Raw genomic sequence first — 24984 nt, 5'->3', positions numbered from 1 at the left:
AAATTAAAACTAGTTTATATTTACAAAATAAAATTCAGTTGGTCAGTGAAAAAATATTTCTGAATAATTTTTTGATAAAATTCTGTAGACAAGAAAACACAAACACTCCCTATACATTTTAAACACTTAAAATCTCTTATTAGTTCCAAAATATTTTATCATTTCAAGGCTGTTATTGCTACCCGTAAAATCATGCAATTATCAATGGGATACGCACAGCATTATTCATGTGATTAGTCATGTGATAGCATAGGTGGGATTTTCGTTTTAATTTATTGGAACTCAGTGTAATGATCTATTGATGAGTCTATACTGGAATAGGAAGATCAATGGAGCAGAAATGGCACAGGGAATGCCATGCCTCAGTGTGGAATGATTGACAGCTCACAGCTAACTTGGCTCTTGTTGACTTCACAGTACCTCCATTTAATCAATTCTTGTATTATAAATGAAGGTATGTTCCTGTCCACATCTGTTCACAAACACTGATGAATAAGTAAACTATAGAGTAGAATATACAGTAGTTGCATGATTGGAAAAATGTAAACATTGAAGTTGAATGGAAATGCAGATTGTTTTCATGAATTATATTGTCAGCGAGAATATGGCCACATTTTCACATACTTCTTTAACCTTTAATGTTGAGCAGATTATATGGACCGCTATCATTCTGCATCAAAGAAGCTTTCATTTCATCATCACTGTATTTATTTATTTTACCATTTAACTTGTATACTTTCTATAACACATATATAACAAAATAGTTCATTTTTCTGACAATAATTACTATTACTTGGCATTAGATATTACTTTTATTAAATAATTTTCAGACCTCATGCAGGTAAAATCTCAAAATCTGTGATCAGTGCAAGGAATTATAACATTTCTGTGAAAAATAATTTATTTTTATTTTTAACAGCAGTAATTTTACAAAAATAAAGCAAATTTGTACAATACATTTTTTTAATTACTCAAACAATAATCAATTCAAGAATATGACCATAAAAAAGTCATTATTACTAGATACATCAAATGAGTTAATTCACACAAAAATAATTAAATAGTTAAATAGTTTAATTCCTTTTTTTTTTTTTTTTTTTTTGTGTAATGTGGACAATAAATATTACCAACAAAAAAAATAATCTAGATAATTTAAACGAGAGGTAATTGTTTGTGGACATAGAAGATGGTTGGCTCTCAGGAGTGAAATAAGCAACATTACAGAGCAGATCCGAGGCCCTGGACATGGATCTTTAATTTTTCTGCAAGTAGAAGAAAGAATATGGCTCAGTGCACATATAATGATGCAAAGCATAAAATTAATATGTAGAAAATGTACATAGTCTGCCATAAGTGAAAAAGAAATAAGCATACAGGTTATTAAATGTTTGTTTACCTTAGTTCACTTCAGACCCATTGATATGGAAGCGCTGGTATTATTCTTGAAATAAAATGGATAATTAAATTGATTAATGAATGAATGATCACTTATACAACACATATTTATTGATAAGTCTTCTCTTATTTAGTTGTCAATTAACCAAGAGTTTTGCAAATCTAACAATCTTATCTATTTTATTAGCTTAAAATTATAAACCTGCATTACAATGAATTACATAAAACAATTTGTATGTATTATACTTAACACAATTTTGCTAAATTACTTTTGTATGTAAAATATTAGCTTTTTTCTAATTTGAAAGTTTTCCTTGCCACTGTTGCCTTTGTCAATATAACTTTAAAATGTACTATTGTATTGTTGCTGTGGTACCTGGGATTGTTTTGCCTGCTGCCTTTCTTTATTTTTATGAGGTGCCCGGTGTTGTGGTATCGGCTGTTGTGCTTTCTTGAGTTGTAGTGCCTGTGGTTGTACTTTCTGTTGTTGTAGTGCTTTCTGCTGTTGTTGTCTCGCTTGTGGTACTTTCTGTTGCTGTGGTACCTACAGTTGTGGTGCTTTCTGCTGTTGTGGTCTCGGCTGTTGTACTTACAGGAGTTGTTGTGCCTGTGGTCGTACTTTCTGTTGTTGTAGTATCCAGAGTTGTTTTATCAGATGTGGTGCTTTCTGCTGTTGTAGTACTCACAGTTGTCATGCTTTCTGCTGTTGTGGTCTCGGCTGTTGTACTTTCTGGAGTGGTTGTGCCTGTGGTTGTACTTTCTAATGTTGTGGTCTCACTTGTGGTACTTTCTGAAGGTGTTGTGCCTGTAGTCGTACTTTCTGTTGTAGTACTTTCTGTAGCTGTAGTAGCCACAGTTGTGGTCTCAGGTGTGGTGCTTTCTACTGTTGTACTTTCTGTTGCTGTGGTGCTTTCTGTTGTTGTTGTAGCCACAGTTGTGGTCGCAGGTGTGGTGCTTTCTACTGTTGTGGTACTTTGAGGAGTTGTTGTGCCTGTGGTCGTACTTTCTGTTGTTGTGATCTCAGTTGTGATCTCAGCTGTTGTGCTTTCTGCTGTTGTGGTCTCGGCTGTTGTACTTTCTGGAGTGGTTGTGCCTGTGGTTGTACTTTCTGCTGTTGTGGTCTCACTTGTGGTACTTTCTGAAGGTGTTGTGCCTGTCGTACTTTCTGTTGCTGTAGTAGCCACGGTTGTGGTCTCAGGTGTGGTGCTTTCTACTGTTGTACTTTCTGTTGCTGTGGTGCTTTCTGTTGTTGTCGTAGCCACAGTTGTGGTCGCAGGTGTGGTGCTTTCTACTGTTGTGGTACTTTCAGGAGTTGTTGTGCCTGTGGTCGTACTTTCTGTTGTTGTGATCTCAGTTGTGGTTCCTTCGGCTGTTGTGCTTTCTTGAGTTGTAGTGCCTGTGGTCGTACTTTCTGTTGTTGTAGTGCTATCTGTTGATGTGGTACCCACAGTTGTGGTGCTTTCTGTCGTTGTCGTCTCGGCTGTTGTACTTTCAGGAGTTGTTGTGTCTGTGGTCGTACTTTCTGTTGTTGTGATCTCAGTTGTGGTTCCTTCTGCTGTTGTTGTTTCGCTTGTGGTACTTTCTGTTGCTGTGGTTCCCACAGTTGTGGTGCTTTCTGCTGTTGTGGTATCGGCTGTTGTGCTTTCTTGAGTTGTAGTGCCTGTGGTCGTACTTTCTGTTGTTGTGGTCTCACTTGTGGTACTTTCTGAAGGTGTTGTGCCTGTAGTGGTACTTTCTGTTGTAGTACTTTCTGTTGCTGTAGTAGCCACAGTTGTGGTCTCAGATGTGGTGCTTTCTACTGTTGTACTTTCTGTTGCTGTGGTGCTTTCTGTTGTTGTTGTAGCCACAGTTGTGGTCGCAGGTGTGGTGCTTTCTACTGTTGTGGTACTTTGAGGAGTTGTTGTGCCTGTGGTCGTACTTTCTGTTGTTGTGATCTCAGTTGTGGTTCCTTCTGCTGTTGTTGTTTCGCTTGTGGTACTTTCTGTTGCTGTGGTACCCTCAGTTGTGGTGCTTTCTGCTGTTGTGGTATCAGCTGTGGTACTTTGAGGAGTTGTTGTGCCTGTGGTCGTACTTTCTGTTGTTGTGATCTCAGTTGTGGTTCCTTCTGCTGTTGTTGTTTCGCTTGTGGTACTTTCTGTTGCTGTGGTACCCACAGTTGTCGTGATTTCTGCTGTTGTCGTCTCGGCTGTTGTACTTTCAGGAGTTGTTGTGCCTGTGGTCGTACTTTCTGTTGTTGTAGTATCCAGAGTTGTTTTATCAGATGTAGTGCTTTCTGCTGTTGTAGTACTCACAGTTGTCGTGCTTTCTGCTGTTGTGGTCTCGGCTGTTGTACTTTCTGGAGTGGTTGTGCCTGTGGTTGTACTTTCTGCTGTTGTGGTCTCACTTGTGGTACTTTCTGAAGGTGTTGTGCCTGTCGTACTTTCTGTTGTAGTACTTTCTGTAGCTGTAGTAGCCACAGTTGTGGTCTCAGGTGTGGTGCTTTCTACTGTTGTACTTTCTGTTGCTGTGGTGCTTTCTGTTGTTGTTGTAGCCACAGTTGTGGTCGCAGGTGTGGTGCTTTCTACTGTTGTGGTACTTTGAGGAGTTGTTGTGCCTGTGGTCGTACTTTCTGTTGTTGTGATCTCAGTTGTGATCTCAGCTGTTGTGCTTTCTACTGTTGTGGTCTCAGTTGTGGTACTTTCAAGAGTTGTTGTGTCTGTGGTCGTACTTTCTGTTGCTGTAGTAGCCACAGTTGTGGTCTCAGGTGTGGTGACTTCTACTGTTGTACTTTCTGTTGCTGTGGTGCTTTCTGTTGTTGTAGTAGCCACAGTTGTGGTCGCAGGTGTGGTGCTTTCTACTGTTGTGGTACTTTCTACTGTTGTGGTACTTTCAGGAGTTGTTGTGTCTGTGGTCGTACTTTTTGTTGTTGTAGTATCCAGAGTTGTTGTATCAGATGTGGTGCTTTCTGCTGTTGTAGTACTCACAGTTGTGATCTCAGCTGTCGTGCTTTCTGCTGTTGTGGTCTCGGCTGTTGTACTTTCTGAAGTGGTTGTGCCTGTGGTTGTACTTTCTGCTGTTGTGGTCTCACTTGTGGTACTTTCTGAAGGTGTTGTGCCTGTAGTCGTACTTTCTGTTGTAGTACTTTCTGTTGCTGTAGTAGCCACAGTTGTGGTCTCAGGTGTGGTGATTTCTACTGTTGTACTTTCTGTTGCTGTGGTGCTTTCTGTTGTTGTAGTAGCCACAGTTGTGGTCGCAGGTGTGGTGCTTTCTACTGTTGTGGTACTTTCAGGAGTTGTTGTGCCTGCGGTCGTACTTTCTGTTGTTGTAGTATCCAGAGTTGTTGTATCAGATGTGGTGCTTTCTGCTGTAGTAGTACTCACAGTTGTGATCTCAGCTGTTGTGCTTTCTACTGTTGTGGTCTCAGTTGTGGTACTTTCAGGAGTTGTTGTGTCTGTGGTCGTACTTTCTGTTGTTGTAGTGCCTACAGTTGTGGTCTCAGGTGTGGTGCTTTCTGCTGTTGTGATCTCGCTTGTGGTACTTTCCGCTGCTGTGGGACCCACAGTTGTCGTGCTTTCTGCTGTTGTGGTCTTGGCTGTTGTACTATCTGGAGTGGTTGTGCCTGTGGTTGTACTTTCTGCTGTTGTGGTCTCACTTGTGGTACTTTCTGAAGGTGTTGTGCCTGTAGTGGTACTTTCTGTTGTAGTACTTTCTGTTGCTGTAGTAGCCACAGTTGTGGTCTCAGATGTGGTGCTTTCTACTGTTGTACTTTCTGTTGCTGTGGTGCTTTCTGTTGTTGTTGTAGCCACAGTTGTGGTCGCAGGTGTGGTGCTTTCTACTGTTGTGGTACTTTGAGGAGTTGTTGTGCCTGTGGTCGTACTTTCTGTTGTTGTGATCTCAGTTGTGGTTCCATCTGCTGTTGTTGTTTTGCTTGTGGTACTTTCTGTTGCTGTGGTACCCTCAGTTGTGGTGCTTTCTGCTGTTGTGGTATCAGCTGTGGTACTTTGAGGAGTTGTTGTGCCTGTGGTCGTACTTTCTGTTGTTGTGATCTCAGTTGTGGTTCCTTCTGCTGTTGTTGTTTCGCTTGTGGTACTTTCTGTTGCTGTGGTACCCACAGTTGTCGTGATTTCTGCTGTTGTCGTCTCGGCTGTTGTACTTTCAGGAGTTGTTGTGCCTGTGGTCGTACTTTCTGTTGTTGTAGTATCCAGAGTTGTTTTATCAGATGTGGTGCTTTCTGCTGTTGTAGTACTCACAGTTGTCGTGCTTTCTGCTGTTGTGGTCTCGGCTGTTGTACTTTCTGGAGTGGTTGTGCCTCTGGTTGTACTTTCTGCTGTTGTGGTCTCACTTGTGGTACTTTCTGAAGGTGTTGTGCCTGTAGTCGTACTTTCTGTTGTAGTACTTTCTGTAGCTGTAGTAGCCACAGTTGTGGTCTCAGGTGTGGTGCTTTCTACTGTTGTACTTTCTGTTGCTGTGGTGCTTTCTGTTGTTGTTGTAGCCACAGTTGTGGTCGCAGGTGTGGTGCTTTCTACTGTTGTGGTACTTTGAGGAGTTGTTGTGCCTGTGGTCGTACTTTCTGTTGTTGTGATCTCAGTTGTGATCTCAGCTGTTGTGCTTTCTACTGTTGTGGTCTCAGTTGTGGTACTTTCAGGAGTTGTTGTGTCTTTGGTCGTACTTTCTGTTGCTGTAGTAGCCACAGTTGTGGTCTCAGGTGTGGTGATTTCTACTGTTGTACTTTCTGTTGCTGTGGTGCTTTCTGTTGTTGTAGTAGCCACAGTTGTGGTCGCAGGTGTGGTGCTTTCTACTGTTGTGGTACTTTCAGGAGTTGTTGTGCCTGCGGTCGTACTTTCTGTTGTTGTGATCTCAGTTGTGGTTCCTTCTGCTGTTGTTGTTTCGCTTGTGGTACTTTCTGTTGCTGTGGTACCCACAGTTGTGGTGCTTCCTGCTGTTGTGGTATCGGCTGTTGTGCTTTCTTGAGTTGTAGTGCCTGTGGTCGTACTTGCTGTTGTTGTAGTGCTTTCTGCTGTTGTCGTCTGGCTTGTGGTACTTTCTGTTGCTGTGGTACCCACAGTTGTCGTGATTTCTGCTGTTGTTGTCTCGGCTGTTGTACTTTCAGGAGTTGTTGTGCCTGTGGTCGTACTTTCTGTTGTTGTAGTATCCAGAGTTGTTTTATCAGATGTGGTGCTTTCTGCTGTTGTAGTACTCACAGTTGTGATCTCAGCTGTTGTGCCTGTAGTCGTACTTTCTGTTGTAGTACTTTCTGTTGCTGTAGTAGCCACAGTTGTGGTCTCAGGTGTGGTGATTTCTACTGTTGTACTTTCTGTTGGTGTGGTGCTTTCTGTTGTTGTAGTAGCCACAGTTGTGGTCGCAGGTGTGGTGCTTTCTACTGTTGTGGTACTTTCAGGAGTTGTTTTGCCTGCGGTCGTACTTTCTGTTGTTGTAGTATCCAGAGTTGTTGTATCAGATGTGGTGCTTTCTGCTGTAGTAGTACTCACAGTTGTGATCTCAGCTGTTGTGCTTTCTACTGTCGTGGTCTCAGTTGTGGTACTTTCAGGAGTTGTTGTGTCTGTGGTCGTACTTTCTGTTGTTGTAGTGCCTACAATTGTGGTCTCAGGTGTGGTGCTTTCTGCTGTTGTGATCTCGCTTGTGGTACTTTCCGCTGCTGTGGTACCCACAGTTGTCGTGCTTTCTGCTGTTGTGGTCTCGGCTGTTGTACTTTCTGGAGTGGTTGTGCCTGTGGTTGTACTTTCTGCTGTTGTGGTCTCACTTGTGGTACTTTCTGAAGGTGTTGTGCCTGTAGTCGTACTTTCTGTTGTAGTACTTTCTGTTGCTGTCGTAGCCACAGTTGTGGTCTCAGGTGTGGTGATTTCTACTGTTGTGGTACTTTCAGGAGTTGTTGTGCCTGCGGTCGTACTTTCTGTTGTTGTAGAATCCAGAGTTGTTGTATCAGATGTGGTGCTTTCTGCTGTAGTAGTACTCACAGTTGTGATCTCAGCTGTTGTGCTTTCTACTGTTGTGGTCTCAGTTGTGGTGCTTTCTGTTGCTGTGGTGCTTTCTGTTGTTGTAGTAGCCACAGTTGTGGTCGCAGGTGTGGTGCTTTCTACTGTTGTGGTACTTTCAGGAGTTGTTGTGCCTGCGGTCGTACTTTCTGTTGTTGTAGTATCCAGAGTTGTTGTATCAGATGTGGTGCTTTCTGCTGTAGTAGTACTCACAGTTGTGATCTCAGCTGTTGTGCTTTCTACTGTCGTGGTCTCAGTTGTGGTACTTTCAGGAGTTGTTGTGTCTGTGGTCGTACTTTCTGTTGTTGTAGTGCCTACAGTTGTGGTCTCAGGTGTGGTGCTTTCTGCTGTTGTGATGTCGCTTGTGGTACTTTCCGCTGCTGTGGTACCCACAGTTGTCGTGCTTTCTGCTGTTGTGGTCTCGGTTGTTGTACTTTCTGGAGTGGTTGTGCCTGTGGTTGTACTTTCTGCTGTTGTGGTCTCACTTGTGGTACTTTCTGAAGGGGTTGTGCCTGTAGTCGTACTTTCTGTTGTAGTACTTTCTGTTGCTGTAGTAGCCACAGTTGTGGTCTCAGGTGTGGTGCTTTCTACTGTTGTACTTTCTGTTGCTGTGGTGCTTTCTGTTGTTGTTGTAGCCACAGTTGTGGTCGCAGGTGTGGTGCTTTCTACTGTTGTGGTACTTTGAGGAGTTGTTGTGCCTGTGGTCATACTTTCTGTTGTTGTGATCTCAGTTGTGGTTCCTTCTGCTGTTGTTGTTTCGCTTGTGGTACTTTCTGTTGCTGTGGTACCCACAGTTGTGGTGCTTTCTGCTGTTGTCGTCTCGGCTGATGTACTTTCAGGAGTTGTTGTGCCTGTGGTCGTACTTTCTGTTGTTGTAGTATCCAGAGTTGTTTTATCAGATGTGGTGCTTTCTGCTGTTGTAGTACTCACAGTTGTCGTGCTTTCTGCTGTTGTGGTCTCGGCTGTTGTACTTTCTGGAGTGGTTGTGCCTGTGGTTGTACTTTCTGCTGTTGTGGTCTCACTTGTGGTACTTTCTGAAGGTGTTGTGCCTGTAGTCGTACTTTCTGTTGTAGTACTTTCTGTAGCTGTAGTAGCCACAGTTGTGGTCTCAGGTGTGGTGCTTTCTACTGTTGTACTTTCTGTTGCTGTGGTGGTTTCTGTTGTTGTTGTAGCCACAGTTGTGGTCGCAGGTGTGGTGCTTTCTACTGTTGTGGTACTTTGAGGAGTTGTTGTGCCTGTGGTCGTACTTTCTGTTGTTGTGATCTCAGTTGTGATCTCAGCTGTTGTGCTTTCTACTGTTGTGGTCTCAGTTGTGGTACTTTCAGGAGTTGTTGTGTCTGTGGTCGTACTTTCTGTTGCTGTAGTAGCCACAGTTGTGGTCTCAGGTGTGGTGATTTCTACTGTTGTACTTTCTGTTGCTGTGGTGCTTTCTGTTGTTGTAGTAGCCACAGTTGTGGTCGCAGGTGTGGTGCTTTCTACTGTTGTGGTACTTTCAGGAGTTGTTGTGCCTGCGGTCGTACTTTCTGTTGTTGTAGTATCCAGAGTTGTTGTATCAGATGTGGTGCTTTCTGCTGTAGTAGTACTCACAGTTGTGATCTCAGCTGTTGTGCTTTCTACTGTTGTGGTCTCAGTTGTGGTACTTTCAGGAGTTGTTGTGTCTGTGGTCGTACTTTCTGTTGTTGTAGTGCCTACAGTTGTGGTCTCAAGTGTGGTGCTTTCTGCTGTTGTGATGTCGCTTGTGGTACTTTCCGCTGCTGTGGTACCCACAGTTGTCGTGCTTTCTGCTGTTGTGGTCTTGGCTGTTGTACTTTCTGGAGTGGTTGTGCCTGTGGTTGTACTTTCTGCTGTTGTGGTCTCACTTGTGGTACTTTCTGAAGGGGTTGTGCCTGTAGTCGTACTTTCTGTTGTAGTACTTTCTGTTGCTGTAGTAGCCACAGTTGTGGTCTCAGGTGTGGTGATTTCTACTGTTGTACTTTCTGTTGCTGTGGTGCTTTCTGTTGTTGTTGTAGCCACAGTTGTGGTCGCAGGTGTGGTGCTATCTACTGTTGTGGTACTTTCAGGAGTTGTTGTGCCTGTGGTCATACTTTCTGTTGTTGTGATCTCAGTTGTGGTTCCTTCTGCTGTTGTTGTTTCGCTTGTGGTACTTTCTGTTGCTGTGGTACCCACAGTTGTGGTGCTTTCTGTTGTTGTCGTCTCGGCTGTTGTACTTTCAGGAGTTGTTGTGCCTGTGGTCGTACTTTCTGTTGTTGTAGTATCCAGAGTTGTTTTATCAGATGTGGTGCTTTCTGCTGTTGTAGTACTCACAGTTGTCGTACTTTCTGCTGTTGTGGTCTCGGCTGTTGTACTTTCTGGAGTGGTTGTGCCTGTGGTTGTACTTTCTGCTGTTGTGGTCTCACTTGTGGTACTTTCTGAAGGTGTTGTGCCTGTAGTCGTACTTTCTGTTGTAGTACTTTCTGTAGCTGTAGTAGCCACAGTTGTGGTCTCAGTTGTGGTGCTTTCTACTGTTGTACTTTCTGTTGCTGTGGTGCTTTCTGTTGTTGTTGTAGCCACAGTTGTGGTCGCAGGTGTGGTGCTTTCTACTGTTGTGGTACTTTGAGGAGTTGTTGTGCCTGTGGTCGTACTTTCTGTTGTTGTGATCTCAGTTGTGACCTCAGCTGTTGTGCTTTCTACTGTTGTGGTCTCAGTTGTGGTACTTTCAGGAGTTGTTGTGTCTGTGGTCGTACTTTCTGTTGCTGTAGTAGCCACAGTTGTGGTCTCAGGTGTGGTGATTTCTACTGTTGTACTTTCTGTTGCTGTGGTGCTTTCTGTTGTTGTAGTAGCCACAGTTGTGGTCGCAGGTGTGGTGCTTTCTACTGTTGTGGTACTTTCAGGAGTTGTTGTGCCTGCAGTCGTACTTTCTGTTGTTGTAGTATCCAGAGACGTTGTATCAGATGTGGTGCTTTCTGCTGTAGTAGTACTCACAGTTGTGATCTCAGCTGTTGTGCTTTCTACTGTTGTGGTCTCAGTTGTGGTACTTTCAGGAGTTGTTGTGTCTGTGGTCGTACTTTCTGTTGTTTTAGTGCCTACAGTTGTGGTCTCAGGTGTGGTGCTTTCTGCTGTTGTGATGTCGCTTGTGGTACTTTCCGCTGCTGTGGTACCCACAGTTGTCGTGCTTTCTGCTGTTGTGGTCTCGGCTGTTGTACTTTCTGGAGTGGTTGTGCCTGTGGTTGTACTTTCTGCTGTTGTGGTCTCACTTGTGGTACTTTCTGAAGGGGTTGTGCCTGTAGTCGTACTTTCTGTTGTAGTACTTTCTGTTGCTGTATTAGCCACAGTTGTGGTCTCAGGTGTGGTGCTTTCTACTGTTGTACTTTCTGTTGCTGTGGTGCTTTCTGTTGTTGTAGTAGCCACAGTTGTGGTCGCAGGTGTGGTGCTTTCTACTGTTGTGGTACTTTCAGGAGTTGTTGTGCCTGCGGTCGTACTTTCTGTTGTTGTAGTATCCAGAGTTGTTGTATCAGATGTGGTGCTTTCTGCTGTAGTAGTACTCACAGTTGTGATCTCAGCTGTTGTGCTTTCTACTGTTGTGGTCTCAGTTGTGGTACTTTCAGGAGTTGTTGTGTCTGTGGTCGTACTTTCTGTTGTTTTAGTGCCTACAGTTGTGGTCTCATGTGTGGTGCTTTCTGCTGTTGTGATGTCGCTTGTGGTACTTTCCGCTGCTGTGGTACCCACAGTTGTCGTGCTTTCTGCTGTTGTGGTCTCGGCTGTTGTACTTTCTGGAGTGGTTGTGCCTGTGGTTGTACTTTCTGCTGTTGTGGTCTCACTTGTGGTACTTTCTGAAGGGGTTGTGCCTGTAGTCGTACTTTCTGTTGTAGTACTTTCTGTTGCTGTAGTAGCCACAGTTGTGGTCTCAGGTGTGGTGCTTTCTACTGTTGTACTTTCTGTTGCTGTGGTGCTTTCTGTTGTTGTTGTAGCCACAGTTGTGATCGCAGGTGTGGTGCTTTCTACTGTTGTGGTACTTTGAGGAGTTGTTGTGCCTGTGGTCATACTTTCTGTTGTTGTGATCTCAGTTGTGGTTCCTTCTGCTGTTGTTGTTTCGCTTGTGGTACTTTCTGTTGCTGTGGTACCCACAGTTGTGGTGCTTTCTGCTGTTGTCGTCTCGGCTGTTGTACTTTCAGGAGTTGTTGTGCCTGTGGTCGTACTTTCTGTTGTTGTAGTATCCAGAGTTGTTTTATCAGATGTGGTGCTTTCTGCTGTTGTAGTACTCACAGTTGTCGTGCTTTCTGCTGTTCTGGTCTCGGCTGTTGTACTTTCTGGAGTGGTTGTGCCTGTGGTTGTACTTTCTGCTGTTGTGGTCTCACTTGTGGTACTTTCTGAAGGTGTTGTGCCTGTAGTCGTACTTTCTGTTGTAGTACTTTCTGTAGCTGTAGTAGCCACAGTTGTGGTCTCAGGTGTGGTGCTTTCTACTGTTGTACTTTCTGTTGCTGTGGTGCTTTCTGTTGTTGTTGTAGCCACAGTTGTGGTCGCAGGTGTGGTGCTTTCTACTGTTGTGGTACTTTGAGGAGTTGTTGTGCCTGTGGTCGTACTTTCTGTTGTTGTGATCTCAGTTGTGATCTCAGCTGTTGTGGTCTCAGTTGTGGTACTTTCAGGAGTTGTTGTGTCTGTGGTCGTACTTTCTGTTGCTGTATTAGCCACAGTTGTGGTCTCAGGTGTGGTGATTTCTACTGTTGTACTTTCTGTTGCTGTGGTGCTTTCTGTTGTTGTAGTAGCCACAGTTGTGGTCGCAGGTGTGGTGCTTTCTACTGTTGTGGTACTTTCAGGAGTTGTTGTGCCTGCGGTCGTACTTTCTGTTGTTGTAGTATCCAGAGTTGTTGTATCAGATGTGGTGCTTTCTGCTGTAGTAGTACTCACAGTTGTGATCTCAGCTGTTGTGCTTTCTACTGTTGTGGTCTCAGTTGTGGTACTTTCAGGAGTTGTTGTGTCTGTGGTCGTACTTTCTGTTGTTTTAGTGCCTACAGTTGTGGTCTCAGGTGTGGTGCTTTCTGCTGTTGTGATGTCGCTTGTGGTACTTTCCGCTGCTGTGGTACCCACAGTTGTCATGCTTTCTGCTGTTGTGGTCTCGGCTGTTGTACTTTCTGGAGTGGTTGTGCCTGTGGTTGTACTTTCTGCTGTTGTGGTCTCACTTGTGGTACTTTCTGAAGGGGTTGTGCCTGTAGTCGTACTTTCTGTTGTAGTACTTTCTGTTGCTGTAGTAGCCACAGTTGTGGTCTCAGGTGTGGTGCTTTCTACTGTTGTACTTTCTGTTGCTGTGGTGCTTTCTGTTGTTGTTGTAGCCACAGTTGTGGTCGCAGGTGTGGTGCTTTCTACTGTTGTGGTACTTTGAGGAGTTGTTGTGCCTGTGGTCATACTTTCTGTTGTTGTGATCTCAGTTTTGGTTCCTTCTGCTGTTGTTGTTTCGCTTGTGGTACTTTCTGTTGCTGTGGTACCCACAGTTGTGGTGCTTTCTGCTGTTGTGGTATCGGCTGTTGTGCTTTCTTGAGTTGTTGTGCCTGTGGTCGTACTTTCTGTTGTTGTAGTATCCAGAGTTGTTTTATCAGATGTGGTGCTTTCTGCTGTTGTAGTACTCACAGTTGTCGTGCTTTCTGCTGTTCTGGTCTCGGCTGTTGTACTTTTTGGAGTGGTTGTGCCTGTGGTTGTACTTTCTGCTGTTGTGGTCTCACTTGTGGTACTTTCTGAAGGTGTTGTGCCTGTAGTCGTACTTTCTGTTGTAGTACTTTCTGTTGCTGTAGTAGCCACAGTTGTGGTCTCAGGTGTGGTGCTTTCTACTGTTGTACTTTCTGTTGCTGTGGTGCTTTCTGTTGTTGTTGTAGCCACAGTTGTGGTCGCAGGTGTGGTGCTTTCTACTGTTGTGGTACTTTGAGGAGTTGTTGTGCCTGTGGTCGTACTTTCTGTTGTTGTGATCTCAGTTGTGATCTCAGCTGTTGTGGTCTCAGTTGTGGTACTTTCAGGAGTTGTTGTGTCTGTGGTCATACTTTCTGTTGCTGTAGTAGCCACAGTTGTGGTCTCAGGTGTGGTGATTTCTACTGTTGTACTTTCTGTTGCTGTGGTGCTTTCTGTTGTTGTAGTAGCCACAGTTGTGGTCGCAGGTGTGGTGCTTTCTACTGTTGTGGTACTTTCAGGAGTTGTTGTGCCTGCGGTCGTACTTTCTGTTGTTGTAGTATCCAGAGTTGTTGTATCAGATGTGGTGCTTTCTGCTATAGTAGTACTCACAGTTGTGATCTCAGCTGTTGTGCTTTCTACTGTTGTGGTCTCAGTTGTGGTACTTTCAGGAGTTGTTGTGTCTGTGGTCGTACTTTCTGTTGTTGTAGTGCCTACAGTTGTGGTCTCAGGTGTGGTGCTTTCTGCTGTTGTGATGTCGCTTGTGGTACTTTCCGCTGCTGGGGTACCCACAGTTGTCGTGCTTTCTGCTGTTGTGGTCTCGGCTGTTGTACTTTCTGGAGTGGTTGTGCCTGTGGTTGTACTTTCTGCTGTTGTGGTCTCACTTGTGGTACTTTCTGAAGGGGTTGTGCCTGTAGTCGTACTTTCTGTTGTAGTACTTTCTGTTGCTGTAGTAGCCACAGTTGTGGTTATTTCTACTGTTGTACTTTCTGTTGCTGTGGTGCTTTCTGTTGTTGTTGTAGCCACAGTTGTGGTCGCAGGTGTGGTGCTATCTACTGTTGTGGTACTTTCAGGAGTTGTTGTGCCTGTGGTCATACTTTCTTTTGTTGTGATCTCAGTTGTGGTTCCTTCTGCTGTTGTTGTTTCGCTTGTGGTACTTTCTGTTGCTGTGGTACCCACAGTTGTGGTGCTTTCTGCTGTTGTCGTCTCGGCTGTTGTACTTTCAGGAGTTGTTGTGCCTGTGGTCGTACTTTCTGTTGTTGTAGTATCCAGAGTTGTTTTATCAGATGTGGTGCTTTCCGCTGCTGTGGTACCCACAGTTGTCGTGCTTTCTGCTGTTGTGGTCTCGGCTGTTGTACTTTCTGGAGTGGTTGTGCCTGTGGTTGTACTTTCTGCTGTTGTGGTCTCACTTGTGGTACTTTCTGAAGGTGTTGTGCCTGTAGTCGTACTTTCTGTTGTAGTACTTTCTGTAGCTGTAGTAGCCACAGTTGTGGTCTCAGGTGTGGTGCTTTCTACTGTTGTACTTTCTGTTGCTGTGGTGCTTTCTGTTGTTGTTGTAGCCACAGTTGTGGTCGCAGGTGTGGTGCTTTCTACTGTTGTGGTACTTTGAGGAGTTGTTGTGCCTGTGGTCGTACTTTCTGTTGTTGTGATCTCAGTTGTGATCTCAGCTGTTGTGCTTTCTACTGTTGTGGTCTCAGTTGTGGTACTTTCAGGAGTTGTTGTGTCTGTGGTCGTACTTTCTGTTGCTGTAGTAGCCACAGTTGTGGTCTCAGATGTGGTGATTTCTACTGTTGTACTTTCTGTTGCTGTGGTGCTTTCTGTTGTTGTAGTAGCCACAGTTGTGGTCGCAGGTGTGGTGCTTTCTACTGTTGTGGTACTTTCAGGAGTTGTTGTGCCTGCGGTCGTACTTTCTGTTGTTGTGATCTCAGTTGTGGTTCCTTCTGCTGTTGTTGTTTCGCTGGTGGTACTTTCTGTTGCTGTGGTACCCACAGTTGTGGTGCTTTCTGCTGTTGTGGTATCGGCTGTTGTGCTTTCTTGAGTTGTAGTGCCTGTGGTCGTACTTTCTGTTGTTGTAGTGCTTTCTGCTGTTGTCGTCTCTCTTGTGGTACTTTCTGTTGCTGTGGTACCCACAGTTGTCGTGATTTCTGCTGTTGTTGTCTCGGCTGTTGTACTTTCAGGAGTTGTTGTGCCTGTGGTCGTACTTTCTGTTGTTGTAGTATCCAGAGTTGTTTTATCAGATGTGGTGCTTTCTGCTGTTGTAGTACTCACAGTTGTGATCTCAGCTGTTGTGCTTTCTACTGTTGTGGTCTCAGTTGTGGTACTTTCAGGAGTTGTTGTGTCTGTGGTCGTACTTTCTGTTGTTGTAGTGCCTACAGTTGTGGTCTCAGGTGTGGTGCTTTCTGCTGTTGTGATGTCGCTTGTGGTACTTTCCGCTGCTGGGGTACCCACAGTTGTCGTGCTTTCTGCTGTTGTGGTCTCGGCTGTTGTACTTTCTGGAGTGGTTGTGCCTGTGGTTGTACTTTCTGTTGTAGTACTTTCTGTTGCTGTAGTAGCCACAGTTGTGGTCTCAGGTGTGGTTATTTCTACTGTTGTACTTTCTGTTGCTGTGGTGCTTTCTGTTGTTGTTGTAGCCACAGTTGTGGTCGCAGGTGTGGTGCTATCTACTGTTGTGGTACTTTCAGGAGTTGTTGTGCCTGTGGTCATACTTTCTGTTGTTGTGATCTCAGTTGTGGTTCCTTCTGCTGTTGTTGTTTCGCTTGTGGTACTTTCTGTTGCTGTGGTACCCACAGTTGTGGTGCTTTCTGCTGTTGTCGTCTCGGCTGTTGTACTTTCAGGAGTTGTTGTGCCTGTGGTCGTACTTTCTGTTGTTGTAGTATCCAGAGTTGTTTTATCAGATGTGGTGCTTTCCGCTGCTGTGGTACCCACAGTTGTCGTGCTTTCTGCTGTTGTGGTCTCGGCTGTTGTACTTTCTGGAGTGGTTGTGCCTGTGGTTGTACTTTCTGCTGTTGTGGTCTCACTTGTGGTACTTTCTGAAGGTGTTGTGCCTGTAGTCGTACTTTCTGTTGTAGTACTTTCTGTAGCTGTAGTAGCCACAGTTGTGGTCTCAGGTGTGGTGCTTTCTACTGTTGTACTTTCTGTTGCTGTGGTGCTTTCTGTTGTTGTTGTAGCCACAGTTGTGGTCGCAGGTGTGGTGCTTTCTACTGTTGTGGTACTTTGAGGAGTTGTTGTGCCTGTGGTCGTACTTTCTGTTGTTGTGATCTCAGTTGTGATCTCAGCTGTTGTGCTTTCTACTGTTGTGGTCTCAGTTGTGGTACTTTCAGGAGTTGTTGTGTCTGTGGTCGTACTTTCTGTTGCTGTAGTAGCCACAGTTGTGGTCTCAGATGTGGTGATTTCTACTGTTGTACTTTCTGTTGCTGTGGTGCTTTCTGTTGTTGTAGTAGCCACAGTTGTGGTCGCAGGTGTGGTGCTTTCTACTGTTGTGGTACTTTCAGGAGTTGTTGTGCCTGCGGTCGTACTTTCTGTTGTTGTGATCTCAGTTGTGGTTCCTTCTGCTGTTGTTGTTTCGCTTGTGGTACTTTCTGTTGCTGTGGTACCCACAGTTGTGGTGCTTTCTGCTGTTGTGGTATCGGCTGTTGTGCTTTCTTGAGTTGTAGTGCCTGTGGTCGTACTTTCTGTTGTTGTAGTGCTTTCTGCTGTTGTCGTCTCTCTTGTGGTACTTTCTGTTGCTGTGGTACCCACAGTTGTCGTGATTTCTGCTGTTGTTGTCTCGGCTGTTGTACTTTCAGGAGTTGTTGTGCCTGTGGTCGTACTTTCTGTTGTTGTAGTATCCAGAGTTGTTTTATCAGATGTGGTGCTTTCTGCTGTTGTAGTACTCACAGTTGTGATCTCAGCTGTTGTGCTTTCTACTGTTGTGGTCTCAGTTGTGATACTTTCAGGAGTTGTTGTGTCTGTGGTCGTACTTTCTGTTGTTGTAGTGCCTACAGTTGTGGTCTCAGGTGTGGTGCTTTCTGATGTTGTGATCTCGCTTGTGGTACTTTCCGCTGCTGTGGTACCCACAGTTGTCGTGCTTTCTGCTGTTGTGGTCTCGGCTGTTGTACTTTCTGGAGTGGTTGTGCCTGTGGTTGTACTTTCTGCTGTTGTGGTCTCACTTCTGGTACTTTCTGTTGCTGTTGTGCTTTTAGTTTTTGTAGTAACATCAGTTGTGGTCTCAGGTGTGATACTTTCTGTTGTTGTGGTCTCACTTGTGGTACTTTCTGAAGCTGTTGTGCCTGTAGTCGTACTATCTGTTGTAGTACTTTCTGTTGCTGTAGTAGCCACAGTTGTGGTCGCAGCTGTGGTGCTTTCTACTGTTGTTGTACTTTCAGGAGTTGTTGTGCCTGTGGTCGTACTTTCTGTTGGTGTGATCTCAGTTGTGGTTCCTTCTGCCGTTGTTGTTTCACTTGTGGTACTTTCTGTTGCTGTGGTACCCACAGTTGTCGTGATTTCTGCCGTTGTCGTCTCGGCTGTTGTGCTTTCTTGAGTTGTAGTGACTTTGGTCGTACTTTCTGTTGTTGTAGTGCTATCTGTTGTTGTGGTACCCACAGTTGTGGTGCTTTTTGCCGTTGTCGTCTCTGCTGTTGTACTTTCAGGAGTTGTAGTGCCTGTGGTCGTACTTTCTGTTGTTGTAGTGCTTTCTGCTGTTGGTGTCTCGCTTGTGGTACTTTCTGTTTTTTTGGTGCCCGGTGTTGTGGTGTCAGTTAAGATGCTTTCTGCTGTTGTAAGGGGCAGTAAATATATTTAAGTTTAAATATATAAATATGTTTTATATTTTTGTATTTATTTATAATTTGATCTGTTATTTCACAAATCAAATTCAAATCAAAATTGGGAATTCCATGTTTTACAAATAGTTTAACTTATATACATGGAACTCATAACATATCTGATCTGGTCATTCAAAACTAAAAAACATAATTTTTACATAGCATATTGAATTACCAGTGTCCATTGTTGTAGTATCTATAAATGTAGTTGTTATGGTTGAAGTGGTCTCCATCATGATAGTAGTATAGAAAGTCGTATTGTGCCCAATATCTGGAAGAAAAAAATCATATACAAATTTGATAAATACCAAAACAATATACAATTACTCAGACACTAACACACACACACACACACACACACACACACACACACACACACACACACACACAAATATATATTTATATATATATATATATATATATATATATATATATCACTATATTATATATATACTCTTTGCTTACTAATAGCAAATCATAAACAGAAGTCATAAACAGCAGAGACCTCTAACTGCACATTTCACTTTATTATTTGTAACTTCTTTATATGCCGACACAAATGTTTAAGATGGATCTAGTCATGTAATAAATCCTACAGATTGCAAATTAGCACATTTCATTACCAGTTGCCATGTCCATGGTTGTAGTTTCTGTGGTTAACATTGTCTTTGGAGTGACCGTAGTATAGGTAGTGTTTGTGTTCCTTACATCTGAAAAATATTGATGCACTGTAAACCAACAAAGCTACAATTATAACTTAAGTAAACAAGGGAAGATGTAAATGTATTTACCTGCACAGTACGCCAAAGAGCAGAAATCTGGTTTTACAAACTCATAAACATAATAATTGCCAGAGCAGGCTTTGACTTTAATAGGATTTGATTGGAAATAGCAGCAGTCATTCCCCCAGTGACCGCAGACGCCTCGAGTGACCACTCCATCATCAACTGTTGGATGTCCTCCGTTCAGCCACAGTGGAGCGTGAGTGCCACAACTATACTCATCCACACATGTGTCTGGCATCTGAACGCTCTGACTCTGAATGAAGAGACGGTACCAGCCGTTCCAGCTGACCTCACAGTCACACATTATTTCAGAGGAAATTTGATTGTTGGTGGCTCTCCATGAATCATCCAATACATTGTAGTTGTAGCACGGGTCAACAGGGGGAGCTGTTGTGGGGTGAAAAAAAATCGAATTAAGTCGATTTCTACTATAGACCTATACTTATTTACTATTGGATTATTTATAAAATCTTAAAACAGTTTTTGTGTCTGAGCATCTCATTTTACTTAATTTAGCATTGTCAAAAGTAAATAAGCAGTAGACCTTAAGTCCCATTGTACTGAACTTATTACTAGCAGTTTGACTTAAGAATGCTTTCTCTCACTCTATACTTTGCCTTTTTACTATAACTCAGTTATAATGGTTGCTTTTTGACCTTTTTAAACCAATCTTAAAGTGCATAGACTCAGGGGCGTCACTAGGCCCTTTTTAGGGTCAATTTCTACCGTGCTCCCCTAAAAATGTGTGATTAGCTCTGTGATCGCCTCAGTCCCCTTTCAAACTCATATGAAAATGGCAGCATGCTTCAGCTCCTCCATGTCTTTTAGTCTGCATTATCTTGCGTGTTCTTTAATCCGCAGTGGTGGCCAACACCAGAAGCAGAGGACAAGGTGTGTGCATTTATTGATAGATTGTTATGAAATATGCATCTGTGCAGTTCTTTGTCATAAATGCAGTTTACATAATGTGATGCCAGAGCCATAAATGATGGGTTCCCATCCACTGTAAAAACGTTTTCATTGTGTTCACCTCTCATCACACTACAGTTGTCTTCCTCCAGTGAAAATGGAGTGCTTCAGACCCATTAACACATACTTAAAAATAGTTATTTTCAGTTGAAAATTTAATATTTAAATTTAAATGGATTTTTGTGGATGTGGCATTAGATTAACATGCGTTTCTTAATTATTGATTAAACTGTATACTAAATGATTCCAGTGATTTGGAAACGTTTTTGTATCCGTGCCTTGAATAGCAAAGCTTCTCAATGCTTTTTTTCTTCATGATGTAAATTATGCCAAATTACTGACTCACCAGCTACAATCAATTGAAACTCCCTGACTACACACAAGTGTTCTTTAATGTGTACTATTTATTATTTGTCACATTACAGGGGGTGAATACTTAAGAAATCAATTAGTTTGAATTTGTGATTTTAGGATTTTAAATGTACTCAAGCTCATTTTTGGAATATTTCTACTTTGCTCCAATTCATTTCCCCAGACCCTTTTTGTGATTGAAAACATTGCAGCTGCACTTATATTCTGCAAACGACTCACTAATAGTGATGATGCAAACCTTAATCAAAATCACAGCTGCACATTACACACACATACTTTACAGGTCAACAAATTGGATCTGATCTGAACAAAAATACTTCAGAAACATTTAAAAAAACATCACATTACCAGTCGTAATAGCCATGGATGTCATTTCTATAGCTGGGGTTGAGATGGTATAGGTTGTGTTGATGTTCCTTATATCTGACAAAAGTAAAAAGATAAAATAAGAAAAATGCAATTTTGACTTAATTATGTTAAAAAAAGAGAAAGAAAAATGGAAATATATTTACCTGCACAGTACGCCAAATTGCAGAAAGATGGTTTCACAAACTCATAGACATAATAATCTCCTGGACAGGCTTTGACTTTAATGGGATTGGATTGGAAAGCGCAGCAGTCATTGTCATAGTGACCGCAGACATCTCGAGTGACCTCTCCATCATCAACTGTTGGATGTCCTCCGTTCAGCCACAGTGGAGCGTGAGTGCCACAGCTTTCCTGATCCACACATGAGTCTGGCATCTGAACGCTCTGACCATCAAAAAAGAGTCGGTACCAGCCGTTCCAGCTGACCTCACAGTCACACATTATTTCAGAGGGATATTGGTTGTTGGTGGCTCTCCATGAATCATCCAGAGCATTGTAGCTGTTGCAGGGGTCAACTGTTATGGAAACATTAAAATAATGTTTGTAAATATTTGTAAATTCATATTTCAATGCTACATACCATTACACATACTATTTAAAATTAGATCAAGAATGAGCATCTCTTTTCTGTGATAAAGGGGATATAAACAGCCTAACATTTAAGTATTGATAAGTATTGTAATGTGTTGGTTGCCTAATGTTTTAAAGTATTGAAATGTGGAATGTGTATCTCATGATGTCAACAGTGACAGAATGATTGACAGGCCGGTATGTGGTGACATGATGCACACACCTACACTATGTGGTTTTCAAGATGAAATTCCATGACGCAGTATACAGCCCTTTAAATGCGTATACACCGTATTGTGACATGCATGCTCAAAAAAATGTACTTTCTTATGACAAACAGTACATACTTGTAGGCCATAGTTTTAGGGCAAATTGCAACACAGCACAATTTTTTTTCACAATCCGTGCATTTATCTGAGACTTAAATTATTGCACTTTTCAATAAACTATAGTGGGGAACTTCTGATTCCATTTTTTGTTTTTCCTCAATCTTTTTCTTAAATTTCTCCAGACTAAAGTCCTTACTCTTTAAAACTATTAATTCAGTGATCCAATCGGACAAAATGTACATAAAGTGCCGACTTTTCAGCTAAAAGTTCTTAAAAGTGTCTCTGTACTATTGAAATAACATGTTTATCATAAAGTTCCACAATGAAGTTCATTTTTCCCCACATGCTTTGTTTGTCTAATAGAAAGCTAGAGATAGAAAGGGGAAGCAGTATTAAAACTGGTGAAGATGAAGTAGAAGATGAATGGAAAGAATTACCTGATTGTCCATCAATTATTTTACCTTTAAAACAAACAAATAAAAAATATAAGAACAATGATTTTATTTTGAAAGATGATAGTCAATCACTTATTTGAATATACTGTAACATCATTTCAGCCACATGTGTATTAAACTTCAAAGATGTAAAAACACTCACCAAACAGCAATATTGAAACACACAATGAGAATGGAAAACTCATTGTAATAAACGACACTTCCTGCACCTGCACACATGAACATAAACATGTGAAATATGTGTTTCTATATTTATTATATTACATTTAGTGTTGCCAACACTTGGGAAAACAACTTCATAAAAAAAACATTTTTTTAAATATTATTATGGTGTAAAATTATATTGTTCATTTTTACTTTGTCTTAGTTAACGCACTGACTAATTTTAACAAATTATTTTAAAGTGTTACCAAAACCAATATTACAAAATAATTCAGATTTACCAAAAGCAGATTACTGAAAGAGTAATTACAGCTCAAAGTGATCAAATGAACTCAGTGACATTACCTGATACAAAATGTTGCTTCACAAACTCCAAAACACAGCGAAGCTTAGTTAATCCAGTTGCAGAATGAAGAATGAACTACAAGCCTCACAATCTTAGGACTGTATTAAGTGTGGGTGGACCTATTCTAGATGAGTTGTCAACTCTAACAATACCCCACCTCCAACAACAACATTTCTTTCCCCATGCTGTATGACGCCAGTGTTTCTTTGTACACCTGCTACTCAGAAACACATGTTTTAGTCTTGAATAGATGAACGTAGATAAAACTAAGAATAACAAATGAATCTGAATTATGAGGAACCTGTTCCCAAAATCTTTCCAGTCTCTCAGCCTGTTTTACAGTTTGCTTTTACACATTTAGTCAAACTAAGTTCAATCTACTCAAAACCGTTAACAGAGCCACTTGAATATTCTCCTAAACATTATTGTAAATATTTGATGGTTAAATACAAATTACATACAACATTTTAAAAAATAAAAAACATTTTTTACACATTTTTTAATGTGTAAGCAAGTTTCAATTGTTAACACAGGCAACTACAATTAAGGCATATTCCACAAAGTACATTTATTAAACTATTCAGACAACAATTATGATTTGCCTTTATATAAATAAGTTACAAGAAGAAAAATAAGAGGATGAAGTGCAATTAGCATGCAGTTGATAAGGAAGAAAGAGAGGATGAAAGAAAAATTGGAGATGTATAAAAAGGAGAGGAAGAAGAGAGAATAAGACTGGAGGGGGTTGTAAGAGAGAGATGATGTGTTGTAAGAATTGGAGAGAAGAGATAGAGAGAGTTCAAACGAGTTCATCTAACTTATGAATCAGCGATCAGAGGATCTCAAATCACAGTCTGGCATGTGTGGCCTTGAGGTCATCATATACAACACCTGATTTTATACATTTTAGACTTTTGTTTTATTAAATGTGTTATTGATAAGAATAGTAGGCTTACATTTACTACATTATGCAGTGAACCTGAACTACTTTTTGCTGTATATGTTTCTGCATTCAATGTTTTTGAGATCATTAAACTTAGTTTAGAGAATTTGTGTAAAATCAGTTGAGAAACAACTTTTCATGACATTATAAAACCATAATGACAAATTGCTTTGAATTTAAATCATGCTGTTCAGTGTTAGTGTCATAGTAGTTTGTGAGTAAAATCAGATTCCCAGATTAAATCTCCCTGTAATCATGTTTGTTTGATGAACAAAGGCCTGGAACATGTTACATGAATTAAAGACCCATTGTGATATTGTTGTCAATTTCAATTACTACACTAGCAAATTAATATGGAATTATGAATCATGGGTGGGTCACTGCCCTGTTGCTCTTTTGTGGCCTCGCCCGTGACATAAACAGCAGCAACATTATGACGTGCATGCATGTGTATTTTGGTATTTTTGTGTGTGGCAAAATGCTGCCTCTTTCTACTTACAAGCTATTCTAAGAATATTGACAGCTTTGACTGGGAGTACCAGCCGTCAGTCTGGGCGGATCAAAGCCTCCGTACGCAGACACACCTGTGAACATTCAGCATGACCTGAGCAATAACTGAACCTCACCCTAACTGAACCTTCTGAAAGAAAACTGCAACCAGTGCTGCTACATTCTTCGGATCCTTTACAAATGAACTTGCATTGCCACACACATTTGACGCAAATATGTATTAGTATCATCACTATTGAAATAAAACAATTTCACAGATGGTATTACACATATCAATATCATGTTTATCTATAAAATAGACAGATTATGAAAGCCTACAATCCCCCCCTCTTATTTCATATTTTAACAAAAATGATTCTGATGGCTTTTTTTTAACATGGTCTCTTAGGTAAAGAGTAATTTATTACATTATACATGCTGCAAATCAAAATTAAAAAGCTAATATTTGTATGCTAGGTGGTGAGCACATTACATTCATAAAATAATCTGATAAAAAAATAATTTTGGAACAAGGAACTAGTCACTTCAATATTCCTAATTTGGTAACACTTTATAATAATGTTCGGTTGTAAGTAATTTATAAGTGGTTAGTTAATGATTAATACAAAATATTTATAAATTATTAGCAAGTGATATACTAATGGCACTTTTCCACTACACAGTACCAGCTCGCCTCGCCTCGCCTCGCCTTTGTTTGGTTTTCCACTGTGTAAAGTTGTACCGGTACCTGCTTCCAGGTACTTTTTTTCGTATCACCTCCGGCGAGGTTCTGAGCGAGCTGAGGCGATACTAAAATGTGACGTGACACACGGCAGACTGCTGATTGGTCAGAGAGAATCGTCACTATTCACTGCGTCATCATTGCACGCGCCAGACGGAGTATCCTGAATAACCCCGCCATTTTTAAATAGTTTGGCCAGAGATTGCGTGATATACCCATAGACAGTATATAAACTGCACACAGCGACCCCATAGGTTTCAACGGAGAGAATTGAAGTCAATTAGAAGCACTCACTTCCTGATCGCCAGGCGAACTGCGCAGGCTCAAACTGAGCTTGACGACGTAGATGTGACGTGAGCAACCTGTAGGTCTTCTAGTAGCTGTGCCGAGAGAAATCTGAATCATTCCATTCCGAATCTCGCAGAGACGGAGAGCGTGAGCATTAGCTGTCCATGAGCTAGCAACGGGAGCAACTTTATCACTCTCTATGGGCTTCTCTCTTGACTTTATGCCTCCACGTCCTCCCGATTGCTTGCGAGCTTCTCTGCCTGTCCATACAGTAATTTCTCGACTTGTGCGACAGAGTCGCGCGGTTATGACGCAATTGTTAGCCTATTTTTACAAAAACTGCTTCTACGGGGCCATAACGTAAG

General features: G+C 42.0%; 1 protein-coding gene across 1 annotated transcript; it reads right to left on the bottom strand.

The window, feature by feature from the left end:
* Nucleotides 1-795: 795 nt before the first annotated feature.
* On the bottom strand, nt 796-22262 carry LOC306989051 (uncharacterized protein). The gene is made up of 12 exons (XM_079594370.1): nt 22157-22262; nt 21792-21858; nt 21632-21655; nt 20439-20810; nt 20275-20349; nt 18592-18972; nt 18424-18510; nt 17976-18071; nt 5027-17749; nt 1772-4978; nt 1397-1441; nt 796-1262 (listed from the first exon to the last, which is right to left on the bottom strand). The coding sequence occupies exons 2-10, from the start codon at nt 21832-21834 to the stop codon at nt 1806-1808; spliced, it is 16974 nt and encodes a 5657-aa protein (XP_079450496.1). The 5' UTR covers nt 21835-21858; nt 22157-22262; the 3' UTR covers nt 796-1262; nt 1397-1441; nt 1772-1805.
* Nucleotides 22263-24984: the final 2722 nt, after the last annotated feature.

Source organism: Phoxinus phoxinus (genome assembly GCF_949152265.1).
Source record: "Phoxinus phoxinus genome assembly, chromosome: 21".
In the NCBI taxonomy this organism is placed as follows: Eukaryota; Metazoa; Chordata; class Actinopteri; order Cypriniformes; family Leuciscidae; genus Phoxinus; species Phoxinus phoxinus.
Note: the sequence above shows the minus strand (reverse complement) of the source record. Positions and strands in the feature narration are given on the sequence as shown.